Source organism: Heterodontus francisci, chromosome 2 (genome assembly GCF_036365525.1).
Source record: "Heterodontus francisci isolate sHetFra1 chromosome 2, sHetFra1.hap1, whole genome shotgun sequence".
In the NCBI taxonomy this organism is placed as follows: Eukaryota; Metazoa; Chordata; class Chondrichthyes; order Heterodontiformes; family Heterodontidae; genus Heterodontus; species Heterodontus francisci.
In genome coordinates this window covers 153,371,856-153,385,012 of record NC_090372.1, presented here as the reverse complement: position 1 = coordinate 153,385,012, position 13,157 = coordinate 153,371,856, and the positions used below count along the sequence as shown (strand labels likewise).

The 13,157-nt window shown below is 43.0% G+C and overlaps 1 protein-coding gene across 1 annotated transcript in view; it reads right to left on the bottom strand.

The window, feature by feature from the left end:
* LOC137380815 (V-type proton ATPase 116 kDa subunit a 1-like) overlaps positions 1-12,908 on the bottom strand; it is a 162,266-nt gene extending 149,358 nt beyond the window's left edge. Inside the window, exons 1-4 of the mRNA XM_068053200.1 lie at positions 12,792-12,908; positions 12,383-12,461; positions 12,140-12,237; positions 10,200-10,328 (exon numbers count right to left, since the gene is read on the bottom strand). Of these exons, the coding sequence (XP_067909301.1) occupies positions 10,200-10,328; positions 12,140-12,237; positions 12,383-12,461; positions 12,792-12,908 (423 nt within the window). The remainder of the gene's footprint in view (positions 1-10,199; positions 10,329-12,139; positions 12,238-12,382; positions 12,462-12,791) is intronic.
* Between the last annotated feature and the right edge of the window lie 249 nt (positions 12,909-13,157).

The window sequence follows — 13,157 nt, the reverse complement described above, 5'->3', positions numbered from 1 at the left end:
GTTTTCAAATGCTTTCAGAATTCTGTCACCTTATGGTAAGGCCGCCTATTAATTGTTTGCCTCTGTTTAAATTTCACTAAAAACAGTTTTCTGCTCACTAGTGTTCCCTTCACCTGTCCTAATCAGTTCCTGAAGCTGTGCTTTGGAATTCTGGGTGGAATTTTGTGGGCCTCCTAGAGATGGGCTAGGAGGTGGGAGTGCCGATAGAATTGTAATGGAAGGCAGGGGCACAAGGCCTGTCACCTTCCTGTCACACCACTGTTTAGTCAGTGGCAGGAAAGGCTGAAGACGATGTCTCGAAAACATACTATGCTGAATGGGGATTTTTAATTCATCGGTTGGAAACCTACATTAACTTTTAAAAAACTGGCAGTTAAGATGCCACCACAATTTGCATTGAAATACCTCATATTCCAGGACATTGAAGTGGAGACGTATGTCTAAAAGCTCCTATCCAGGACAATGGCTTGAACAGTTGAGAAAATTATGTAGGATCACCCTCATTAGCAGGGCATACAAAGCCATCTTGGAAAATTCACTAGTGGAGATGTACCTCCAGGGGGTAAACATTGAAACAATGCAACCTGAGAGAGATTTGGGATTCTTAGACTTTGGACCTCATTAAAGAAAAGTACTGAGAGAACCATGTGACAGTCTCCCCAGTCTTTGTAAACTTGGAGTTTTTTGTGACACACAGCAGACAAGCTTTGAGAGATAACCAGCGCAAGACCCTGGTGGGGCTGTCGCACTCTCTTTCTCTCGCTCAGTAATATCATGTTTCAAAACCTGTCAGCGACTGCGGAACATCAAAGTCTACCATTGCTACCAACAGAGACCCCGGGGAGAAAGCCACCTACAGGAAAACCCTGAACCAGGTGGACCAGCTGCAAGTGCACTTCTACCAGCCAGAGACTTCAGAACCACGAATTCAGCAGGAAGACAACTGAATTACCGTACCCCACAGACTTTATATTATTTTTATTTGTTCTGGAGTATAATCCAACCAAACTCTTCTTCATCACTCTGTAACCTATTTGTGTGTGTGTGTGAAAGCTGGAGTGTAGTTTATTATTTTCACTTAGATTGGGATTGATTTTAAGTACAATAAACTAACCTCTTTCTTGTTTAAACTCAAGAAAACCTGTCCGATTGATTCTTTCATGATCATAGCACATAAAGGATTAAGCACTCACTGAATTGGTAAACACATCCACTTTTTAAAAAGGATTAAACCCTGTTGTGGTCAAACAAGGAGAGGGAGAAGAGGGGAGTCTTTCAACCTCTCCTCACCTGATCATAACAATGGTCTTCCCGCCCCAAGGCCAATTGAGGCCCTTAAGTGGCCAATCAGCAGGCACTTAAGGGCCTCTTCCCATCATCGCTGGAATTAAACCAGCAGTGGGGGGCCTCTCCCACCTGGGGAGGTTACCCAGTGAAAAAAAGCGACCTCCCTGTGGGCTTGCGGGGGGGGTGGGGGTGAGGGTCCTCCTCCATGGGTAATCTGTGACCCACGGAATGCTCCCAGTGGAAAAGGCTGCCCCTCGGTTAACAACTTTCCTGCCCTCAACTCCACTGCTGGGACTGCAGTCCTGCTTGAAGAAGATGTCGGGGAGCCCCAGACCTAGGGTAAGTTTTAGCTGCCTCACCGAGGGTGATCGGTCAGGCCCCAGCGAGGCAAGGGTGGCTGTTTAGGGGACAGGGGGCGTGTTGGGTGTTGGGGGTGGTTGGGGCAGCCCTCAATCAGGCACAGGGTACCTGATCAGGAGGAGCCCCACCTGCCAGGCTACCAGAAAGCTTTTGTCAGGCGGCTTTTCTTGGTCCTGGGACGCCCGCTTGCCACAGGTAAAATCCCTGTGGAGGCCAGCGAAGGCCCTTAAATGGGCATTAAGTAGCTACTTAAAGGCCTTGATTGGCCTGGGGCGGGCGGGCCGTTTTATTCTGCCACCGCCCTGCGTAAAGTGGCGGTTGAGGCAGGAACAGGTTGGGAAGGGCCCCCCAAGCCTCCCGCTCCATTTTACGCCAATCCCGCCACCATCTCACTCTTCGGGGAGGTGGGCGTAAAATTCAGCCGAGAACCATAGAGTTATTTACGGCACAGAAGGAGGCCAATCAGTCCATCAAGTCCATGCTGGCTCTCCACGGAGCATTGCTGGTGGTCCCACTCCGTGGTTCGATCCCCATAGATGCTGGCCCTTTGATTGGCTGTGAGTTCTGGGAGGGTACCTCTGTCCTTAAAGGGACAGGGATCCGAGCGCTGGGTAGTTAATTGCCCGAGCGCTGTTGAATCGCACTGGGTGGGCTCTGAAGGCCTGAAGTGGGGCTCCCCTCACCTTTTTGGCCCAGCGCTGGGACCCCCACTGGGTCAACTAAAATCAGCACCCTGTGTGCAATCTAATAGAGCCTTCTGGAGAACAATGGAGATCTGGTTATGTCACTTCTCTCCATTTCTGGGTGTTTCCGAATTGACCTAGAAGGGGCGGTTCTTCCATTCATCCTTTACAAGGCAAATGATGTGCCAAGGACAAGGACTTCCTCAATGAGAGTTCCCAATCCTGGCCCTGGAAGGTGACAACAAGTAGTGGCTGGTTTTCCCAGTGAGATGAGGCACACTGACTGCAAACCGACAGGTTTTACTCATTCCTTGTAGCAGCCTCGAAGAAGCCAGAGGCAAAGATGTTCAAGGCTGCAGTACCCTTGACTAAGCAATGATGTGTCATCTGTGAGTTACAGGCCTTGTTACAGGAATCAACACAACTCTGTCACAACCCTCCTAGAGAAGCAAAGGCCTTGTATGCACTGCGAGAGCTGCATGCATACTATCCTGGGTCGATAAACTCCTTCTGTTCTGCTGCTCAGTTGGCTCCCTCACCCTGCTGCTTCTTTTTCTCCTGCTCCTCCTCATGCCAGTGTGGGATCTCCAGAAGGACTTCCCACCATGAGGAGATAGGTGAGATTCCAGAAATGTTCAACACCAACTACAAGCACTTTAAAATAGCAAATAAAGCAGTTTGTGACACAAGAAAAATATCTCCCAAAACTTTCTGGTGCTTTACCTGAGAGTAACTGAGGATCACTTTGAACATCACTAAAAATGGCCACTTCTGATTTGTATCCCCCATGGTTTGAGGGTGGGAGCAGAAACCAGTGGTATCAGAGATGAAAATGGCATCTGACCCCAATTTGCATGAGGCTCCCATCTGTTTCTGGTGGGGAGCTCTGGCCGCCTAGATCGAAGTCCACCAGAAAATTGGAACAAGTGGAAATGCAGCAGTAAGTTGGTACATCAACTATGCATTCTATTTTGGTGGTGTTACTTCCCTGTTCTGAAGCACAAATGGGGCAGTGAAAACACAAAAATTGCATTCATATACTCTGTGTGCAGTCTTTGCTTCTTGCTGCAAAATTCCATCTAAATGTCAAACAATTTTGTTGATGATGTCCTTCAATAAAACCGTTGTGTCAGGATCGTGGTGACGCTGAGTAAATGAAATCTTTTATGTGCTTCAAGCACAGTATCATGGACATCATAGGCTAGAACTATAGGGCCAAGCAGTTGCTAATCAGATGGCAATGCTCCTGTTTTGTGAGACGGATTTATACCTTCATCAAGGTCAAAGCAGTGTTTGTGCTCAGATGCAACTACAGAACATTTCTCAAGTGCTCATCCTCCACATGCCGCAGAGGAGAGAACTGATGCTGCAGGATTGTCCTGGTCTCAGCACTCTCTTGTCAATCATATCACTTACAGCAGGTATAAACTAGACACACCAGGTCTGAAATCTCAACAGCACTGTTGCGGGAATGGTGATAGAGTGGGGTGGGGGCTGGTGAGGACCAGAAAATGGGCTGAGTCTGCTCATTTCCAGAGACAACTCATTCACTTATCTATTGGAGTCTTCTTCTTCCTTGGCCTCCTTGTCTCGCGAGACAAAGGGTAAGTGCCTAGAGGTGGCCAGTGGTTTGTGAAGCAACGCCTGGAGTGGCTATAAAGGCCAATTCTAAAATGACAGACTCTTCCATAGGCGCTGCAGATAAAATTGGTTGTCGGGGCTGTTTCACAGCTGGCTCTCTCCTTGCTCTTCTGTCTTTTATCCTGCCAATTGCTAAGTCTCTTCGACTCGCCACTCTTTAGACCATCCTTTATGGCTGCCCGCCAGCTCTGGCGATCACTGGCAACTGACTCCCATGATTTATGATCAATGCCACAGGACTTCATGTCACGTTTGCAGACGTCTTTAAAGCGGAGACATGGACGGCCGGTGGGTCTGATACCAGTGACGAACTCGCTGTACAATGCGTCCTTGGAGATCCTGCCATCTTCCATGCGGCTCACATGGCCAAGCCATCTCAAGCACCGCTGGCACATTAGGGTGTATATGCTGGGATGTTGGCCGCCTCGAGGACTTCTACATTGGAGATACGGTCCTGCCACCTGATGCCAAGGATTCTCCAGAGGCAGCAAAGATGGAATGAGTTGAGATGTCGCTCTTAGCTGACATACGTTGTCCAGGCCTCGCTGCCGTAGAGCAAGGTACTGAGGACACAGGCTTGAAACACTCAGACTTTTGTGTTTCGTGTCAGTGCGCCATTTTCCCATACCTCTTGGCCAGTCTGGACATAGCAGCAGACGCCTTTCCCATGCGCTTATTGATTTCTGCATCAAGAGAAAGGTTACTGGTAATAGTTGAGCCTAGGTAGGTGAACCCGTGAACCATTTCCAGAGTGTGGTTGCCAATATTGATGGATGGAGCATTTCTGATGGAGCAGTGATTGTGTAAACCCCATGCAAAACAGGAATAATTTTCTGGGATACATAGAAATTACAGCACAGCCTTTAAAAAGCTAGTTTTGGCTGAGGATCGTAAGGGAAGGCTGGGGGAGCAGCTGGTAAGCTTGATTCAGTGAGTTAACTGTCAGCTCGCTTGATTGGATAGCCCTGATTTTAATTCAGGGCAGGAGTTGGTAGGGCTGGGTTGGTGTGGCTGGAATCCAGCTTCATGCCCTCGTCCCTTATTACAGCTCATGTGACCTTTCTAGCCAACACCCTCAGATGCCTGCGCATGTTGGTGGCAGAATGCTGTACATAAGAACATAAGAATATAAGAAATAGGAGCAAAGTAGACCATACGGCCCCTTGAACCTGCTTCGTCATTCAACACGATCATGGCTAATCCTGTACCTCAACTTCAATTTTCCTCCCACTCCCCATATCCCTTGATTCCTGGAGAGACCAAAAATCTGTCTATCTCAGCCTTAAATATACTCAAAAATGTTTAGTGTTTAATATGTCAGGATACAGTTATATTGATATGCTGTTTCACTTTTGCTGAGAGTGTAGAATGTGTGGCTCATGCTTGTTGACTTCCTTTTGTCGGCACATTGTAAAACGAGTTAGCCAAGATAATCTTGAAATAAGGAAATGGACAATTGGGTTAAGATGATTAGTAATATGCTTAAGTGTAAATTGATTAACCATCTGGAGGTTTTATAGCAGCGATCTCATTTTTGGGGTTCTTGTTCACAGTAATACCTGTCATGTCATAATGAATTACCTAGGACAGTATGCATGACTAGAGACCTATAAAGACCTTGAGCTTTTCTTCACAATTTGTAGAGAAATTCAGGATTGAAAAATAGATGAAGATTACATCACTATCCAGAGAGAAAGTGGGTTAATTGTGTTTATTTCTCTGCATATCTACCGCTTAGAAACATTGCATGTATCAAAGACTTGCGTTAAACACAATAAAAGGATTACATTGCATATTTGGTTGTCAGATTCAAATGTTCTTACAATATAAAACCAGGCTTCTCAGGCAACTGCAATGGTGACACACCTGCTGATGAGTTCTCTTGGGAGTCAGAAGCCCTAAATCAAGGGCCAGCTTGGCCTCAAGCTCCTGATACCACAATGTGTCAAATACGACTGGCATCCTTGGCAAGCAGCATAGAGAGACACCAAAGGGAGGACCAATGGTAACAAAAAACAATTACTACAAATATATATGTACATAGTAAAACCATTTTGTGAGCTAAATTTGGGAGGTCCAAATTTAGCCTGGCTTTCATATTTGAGAAGATGTTTGGAAGTAGTTTTGCAACAGGGGACAGATTTCCTTCCATGCCTCCTTAAGCAGATCTTTTCTGAAACATCATTAAGGGAATGACATGGTGTGCAGTTCTGGTGTAAATTAGCTTCTACTTGGTTTTCTTCTTTGGTGTAGCCTTATCCTGCATGTCTCTATCATTAGCATCACAATTGAGAAAGGACTTTTCTAATGACTTCAGTAAAAAATTGATGTTTCAGACAAAGTTTTTGCATGCTCAAAACCCATGAAGTCAATAATGCCCTGGCATCATAAGTCATAGAGGTAATCTAATCCTCTTTTCGAAAAGCTTAACTTAAGTCAGCTGCAATTCTGGTGTAAATGCCAGAATTCCTGAGACAGCAGCTTTGGGCATCGTTAACCTGTCAGCTACAAACGTGTACCACTTTGTGGGGTGGGCATATCTTCTGCCAGCAGTTATTTTCACCAGCTATTCTTTACAAGAGTACATTACTTAGGTACAGTGAGCAAGAAAAAACATTGCACATTAATGCATATAGCATATATAGTGCTAGGGGACAGCACAGCAGTGCGTCATGTTAAGTGTATTGCACTCCTATGTGAAAAACAAATGGTCAGTGGCATAAAGATTGCAGTAATTAATTTTTTTTAGCAACAAATAATTTTGTAGAATGCAAAAACAATGTAAGTCCAGAAATTCCTTGGGGTAGTGAGCACTCCCGGGAAATACACCAGGATTGCACCTGAGGGAATATGTGAGGGCGGTGGGAGACCATTTGACTTAAATACAAGTTGCAGGCACCCTCTCTACCATAGATGCATTATGGATGCCTCTTTGTTCCAGGATGCTAAAAAAATCCATCCTTGATGTTCAGGATCCTAGAAGTAGTCAGAGTTGGCCTCAAATGGCTCCTTTGCATGGATGGCACAATAAATGAGATTAACCTTAGTGGTTTGGGGATCCAGGCCATAATTCTGACATTGACTTGACTTTCTATGTGGCTGGGAGTGTGGGAATTCCCAAAGTAGGATCTGGGGTTCTGCAGAAGTATCACTCAGGAGCCAACTTTACATTTTGTCCTCCTTCTCAAACATTTCTCTCAAGATATGTGCCTCATGAGCACTCCATGAAAACTAGTATTAATTTCCAGGCTTCTAGTATTAGTAATTTGTTTATGATTATGGGTGATTTTGGGTCATTTCTTTACATTAAAGGTGCTATGTGACTGAAAGTTCTTGGTGTTATTGTAATTCTTTCAGTTGACAAAAGGGAGGGAAGTACTTGTGTGAATGGTAAAATGAGGACAATGAAGCACCTTATATAATAGGAAATGTCACACGAATGGGAAAATTGGGTCTGCCTCTTCCGAATATCTGTATTGAATTTAAATCTTTGAAGGCAGTTGGTGAAAGAGGTCACTTATCAGAACTATGATGAGGAGGTGAAGTGCATTATAGTCAGTCAAACTGATACTTCCTGCTGCTAACCTAAAGGACCTAGTAGCTTATAGGTTTACTTCAAGTGAGTAAATTTTAATTCTAGAAAGAGTGCCATTCTAAAATGTTGCTCCTTGGCTACAGTCTCGTTGAGAGTTGATGCAGGTCAGAGATAGGGACCGGATTTTTAGCCCCTCCCAGGGCCGGAACAGAGGCGAGCAGGTGCTAAAAATAGCATTGCCAGCTGGCATAACGGTCCCCTAGCTCCATCCCGCCCTTGGGCCATTTTTCTAGAGGTGAATGGGCAGTGCCACCTGCCCACAAGCAGCGGGTAGCCGATGCAACTAGTTAATGGCCACTTAAGGCCAATTGTTGGAGGCCGACTGGGATTTCCCAGTCAGCCTCCAGGCCCTCATAGGTAGTGGGGGACAGTTTAGCTGCCTAGAGGCGGCCTCTCTGCAGCCGACTGGGGGGGTGGGGGGTGGGCGTTGGGCAGCGCTCTAGGCAGGCTCAGAGGCCCTCCCTGCCTGTCTGGGTCCAGCAGCTCTGTGGAGCGGCTTCCCTCACCACTAAGTGATGGTCTGGCTGCAAAGGCCATTTTTATGTTAACTTTAAAAATGTTGGAGAGAGAGCGCCTCCATTTTGGGGCACTCTCTCTCTTATTTACTGCCATGGCATCCTCCTATTGGCCCTCCAGCTTTGAGCGCCCACCTGCCATCCTTAATTAAACGTCGATTAATTGTGACCAATTCAGGGAAAAATCACAGTTGGGTGACTGCTTCCCACACAGTGCGGGCCTCTGACCCCCATTTAGTTTGATGGCAGGGTTCAGAAGCCTGCAGAAAAATACTGCCCCAGGTCCCTTACGCACTGTTTCTCATTGAGGTAGGTGGAATGTCAGTGGTTCACACAGCATTAGTTAGCAGCAAACCTGATCCTACGTCCTTGAGACTTCGGCATCGTGGTCTGCTCTCATCCAAAGTGTCTAGCAAAGGTGCTGCACACTTCATTATATCGGATGCCTGTTATTGCATTATCAGCCCCATTTGTGAAAAAGTATAGGGTCAATTTTCTTGGCTTAACTTGCACCCTGCCTTAGTGCTAGATTACAGCAGCATTGCCGAAGTGCACTGCTCCTATCCACCCTCAGCATTATTAAGATTTCCTGCAATCCTGCAGTGGATACAGTCCACTGGATGCCAATTCAGATCAGCAGTGAGAAAGTTATATTTGGGCTTCAGGATCTAGTGGGGGGAGGGGTTCAAATATTAATGAGGCAGATCTACTCTGATATCTCCGCCATTGTCTTGAGATCCCTGTGTACCTGTAATCAGTGAGGGTTTGAGGGCAGATTTCTTTTCTGGCTACTCCTACAATTGGAAAATGAGGTGAGTGATCAGGAATGCCCTCCCACTTCATTCGACGGGTTTTATCGGGACTGCGTGTACTGCAGGCACAGGCCAAGCTCTGCTTCTCCCCTAGAAGGCCCTGGAAATCTTGAGGCAGTGTGATGACCTAGAAATCTGAGTCTCTGCTATGGTTGCAATCCCTCCAGTGTTGTCCTGGAGTCTTCACGAATTAAAGATTAATGTCCAGGATACTGCTGTGAGCAGCCTAGGAGAAAAATCACTGGGACATTAAAAATTGTGAGTTTTTAAACTTTTATTTGAATATTTTTTTCATTACTTACAAAAATATCGGGCATTGGAGAAAAAGGTTATTTGACTAACAGTAAAGGATCATCCGACGGGGTAATGAGTTTGTTCGCCTTCCAATTGGCTTGGGAAGGCAAGTATGGCCATGTTGAAGGACAAATGGCAGTGGTGTGAGGGTCAGGTGGTTGGCGGCAGGGGGTCATGTGATGCACCTCCAAGATATGTCCAAACAGAGTTGGAAACCCTAGTCTCGAGAAGCATTATTGGTTTCATTGTACCTTTGGGCTTAAACCTATTCAAAATATACACCAGCAACAGAGACTGAAATGATTGCAAATGATTCATGTGCAACCTTCTCAGCTGCAAGAAGCATGGAAAATTATTCTAAATGTAAGTTGTGGTCATTGTTACACTATAGCAGCAGATGCTGAAAGGGTTTTTCTCCACCAGTTACAACACTTTAGAAAACTTTTAAGCACTTTTCTTGCACAAACTAACAGTTGGACTTTGTTGTGTTCGAGGGCAATATATTCATTAGCATCATTCAATGACTGTTACTGATCTTATTATACAGAAAGAGGACAAACTGTTTTTATCAAACATGACAGCCCTTTGATGATTGTAATTGTTATTTTAGTTGAGAGCTGTAAAAACTATAAATATTATATACAATTATTACATGAGGGGATCTGAAATTATATGCAGGACACACAGTACATTGTGAATGAATGTCAGTAAAGCCATATATACAAGAATCTGTTTGCACATGTGTGTGGGAGTGGAGTGGGAGATAAAGGATAGAGTTCTGGCTGGGGCAATATCCCTTTCTAGCTTGCATAAACTTTAAATCCCACTGCTATCTATTAAGAATTCATAAATATGAAATACAAAACAAATGTTAAAATATAGACATATTAATATGTTTTCCCCACATAAAGGACACTAATATTTCTCCTGATGCCATTTGAAGTGCTTGTTATTCCATGATGGTGCAATAACATAAATGTATTCAATACGTATGTGGCAACAACTGACATACCTCTTCAAAGAAATCTTCAGTTATCTGAAGAAGAAACTTCAGCTCTGTCAACTCCAGGCAATTATTTTTCAAAGCTTCTTGGTTCGTGTTGATCTCTTTCAACTCTTTTTCTAGCTTTTCAAAAGCAGCCTAAATGAGAAAACATGGAAATTTTACTGCTGTAATTCCCTATGGTCTGCAAAGAGCACTATGAAGGGCAGATAAACCTAATTAAAATTGATTTGCTGAGAGGACAATAGATTGAAATGTTAACGCATCATTTTATAAAAGGACTTAAAATACCCATTTTTGACTGAGATGGCAAATAAAATCTAAAAATTGTTCTCCTTGCTCTTTTGCTGTTTTAACTCACAGACCAATTACCATAATGTCAGCAGATATTATTTTTGTTACTTTTCTAAAGGTGAATATTATAAAGATAGGGGACAGTCATTTTCCTCTAACTTGCTACTTGGTGACTTAAACTATAATCTTGTTATTTTTGGTGCAGGAATAATTTTAAGGTTTAAAGTTTTACAGTAGTAATTCTGATAATCAAGACAAATAATGCAATCCTTATTCTTTGATCGTACGCACAATCGTACGCCTTCTACATGCTTCATTGTGGTCTGTCATGCCCATCACTCAGATTCTGAAATATATTTGGGAAAGATAAAGTCAGGAAAAGCAATTTCTCCAAACTCTGAGAGAAGGTCCTTCAGTCCTCCAAGAAGTAAAGCAGTAAAGAGTCCAATTTTGTGAGATGAGAAAAGACCACAGTCCACCTAGTTGGTATTCCACTGTCCTGGTGGTCACATGATGCAATGGTAAGTGATGAAAGCGGCATTCACGTATTCCAGCATAATTTATGCACCTTTAATATCATACAATTTTCAGCTTTGTGTTTAGCCCACAGATCCCCATGATTCTTCCTATATTGCTAGATTGTTGTACTACCAGGATAATAATATTAGTATTGTCACACACATGTTCTAACATAAATAGAAATGGAAATGCCCTGAAATGACACAACAGGAGTGACAGTGGGATGGGTTCAATCTACAAAAAGAAAGTGATAGTTTAATGATGGATGGATATTGGCTGTGATTAAATTTTTGATTCCCAATCAGAGGACAGATCTCTAACCTTTACTACTTTTAACTGACCTCCCCTAGTTGAACAAGGTCTGTCAATTCCTGACTAAGAGCATTGGACAGAGAAAAGAGAGGAAGAGGTGACAGAGCAGGCACATAGCCCAGAGCCTGATAGTAAATCAAGCATGGAAAAGTGAAAGACAAAAGAGTTAGAAAATGAGAACAAAGAAGGTGAGAGGGATAAAAAAAAAACATTGGAAAAGTATAAACAAAGCTGCATCTGCGATTCTTCCAACATTATGCAGTGAATATACATAATATATATCAGAAGGAAGTGATAAATACTAAAGCATTCTAAATGACATTTAGAATCTTATAAACTTTTTGATATCACAGATCTCCTCAGAGCACAGTAAATCACATTACATTTTAATTTACAGAATAATCCTGTACCATTTTCTTTAACAACGTACCTATGCATTCTTTTTACAAATGCTCTAAAGCAGTCTATAATTTTTACAATAAATTTTATGCATGTTAGGAAGAAATCTATGTTAATCTGTTAGTTGTGTATCAATTGTTTGATTATGTGCAGGTGGAGGGTGTTAATTGGGGTCTTACTTGAGCACTTAGAAGCAGACACCTACTGAGACTGGTGAAGGGTTTGACTGAGGAGCTACATGTTTGTAATCCTTTTATTCTGTACAATAAATCTGAAACTGAGTAAAGAAAGGTTCCAGCATTATCCTTCCATAACAAACTTTCTGGAGCTTAACAATCTATGTTGAATTACAGAGGAAGAAGACAGCGATTTTCTGCGGAATCAGTAAATGGGGACAGGCAGTGGTTGCAGACATCAATACTCACCTCCAGTTCAAAGACATCCCTTGGGCAAGGGGCCTTATCATTTTCTGTACTTTCAATGATTGGGATGTTAGCTTTTGTAATTTCCTTTTCTAAAAAGCCTGCAATAAAGAATAAAAATGCACTATGAGACATAGCACTCAACTTCAAGCACTTGTCAGTTTTTAACTAATGGTGATGAATTCATTTTTTAAAATAAATTACACGAGGAATATTTTAATTATCCAACTGGGATATAAAACCTACGTAGAATTCTTTCCATCTCTTCACATCGCCTGACCTCATTCACAAATTTCCTCTGGAATGCAATGGTTCCTGGATTCAGCTACATGAGTGTGGGAAGAAACAGTTGAGATGCTGTTACTAATGTGAAAGTGATGCTGATCACAATAGCTTCTCTGATATTTAAATGGTTGATTTTCTATTTATACTTTTAATTGCTTACTCAGAATTCACTAAATGAATACGAGGATATGCGACAAGCTGTCTGGGTGTGGAGGGGACACAGCCAAGAGAGCTGTGCATCATTTTCATCATGTATCAGTTGCAAGCGATGCAGAGATGCGCTTGAATACAATTTGGCGCACTGTGTCACATCTTTGTAAACAAAATAAATAGTTTGCCAACAACGTTTTTTAATGAAAAAGGTACTCACATCTCTGAATTGTACAAGTCCTAGCTCTCCCAGTTCATTAACACAACAGTACGCTGTCTCAGTCTGAAAGAAAAGTTGAACCAAGCACATTTCTTCACTCCTGAAGATTGAGCCCATACTCAGTCGTGATTAATTTCTCAGGAGTCAAAGTGAGATGTTTTACTTTGTTGTATTTGATCTCAGAGTTCTTTCCTGGAGAAAGATTAGCTGCACGTATTACTTCAAATATTAAACCTTAGCCTTTTGCTTTCTTTATTGATTGAAGATTAAAGGCACTTGAATATTTTTAACGTGTCAGTAAATGATCTTAACAACTTGCTTAATTTATTCAGAAATCAAATTCCATTCTGTTAAAAACAAACAGAG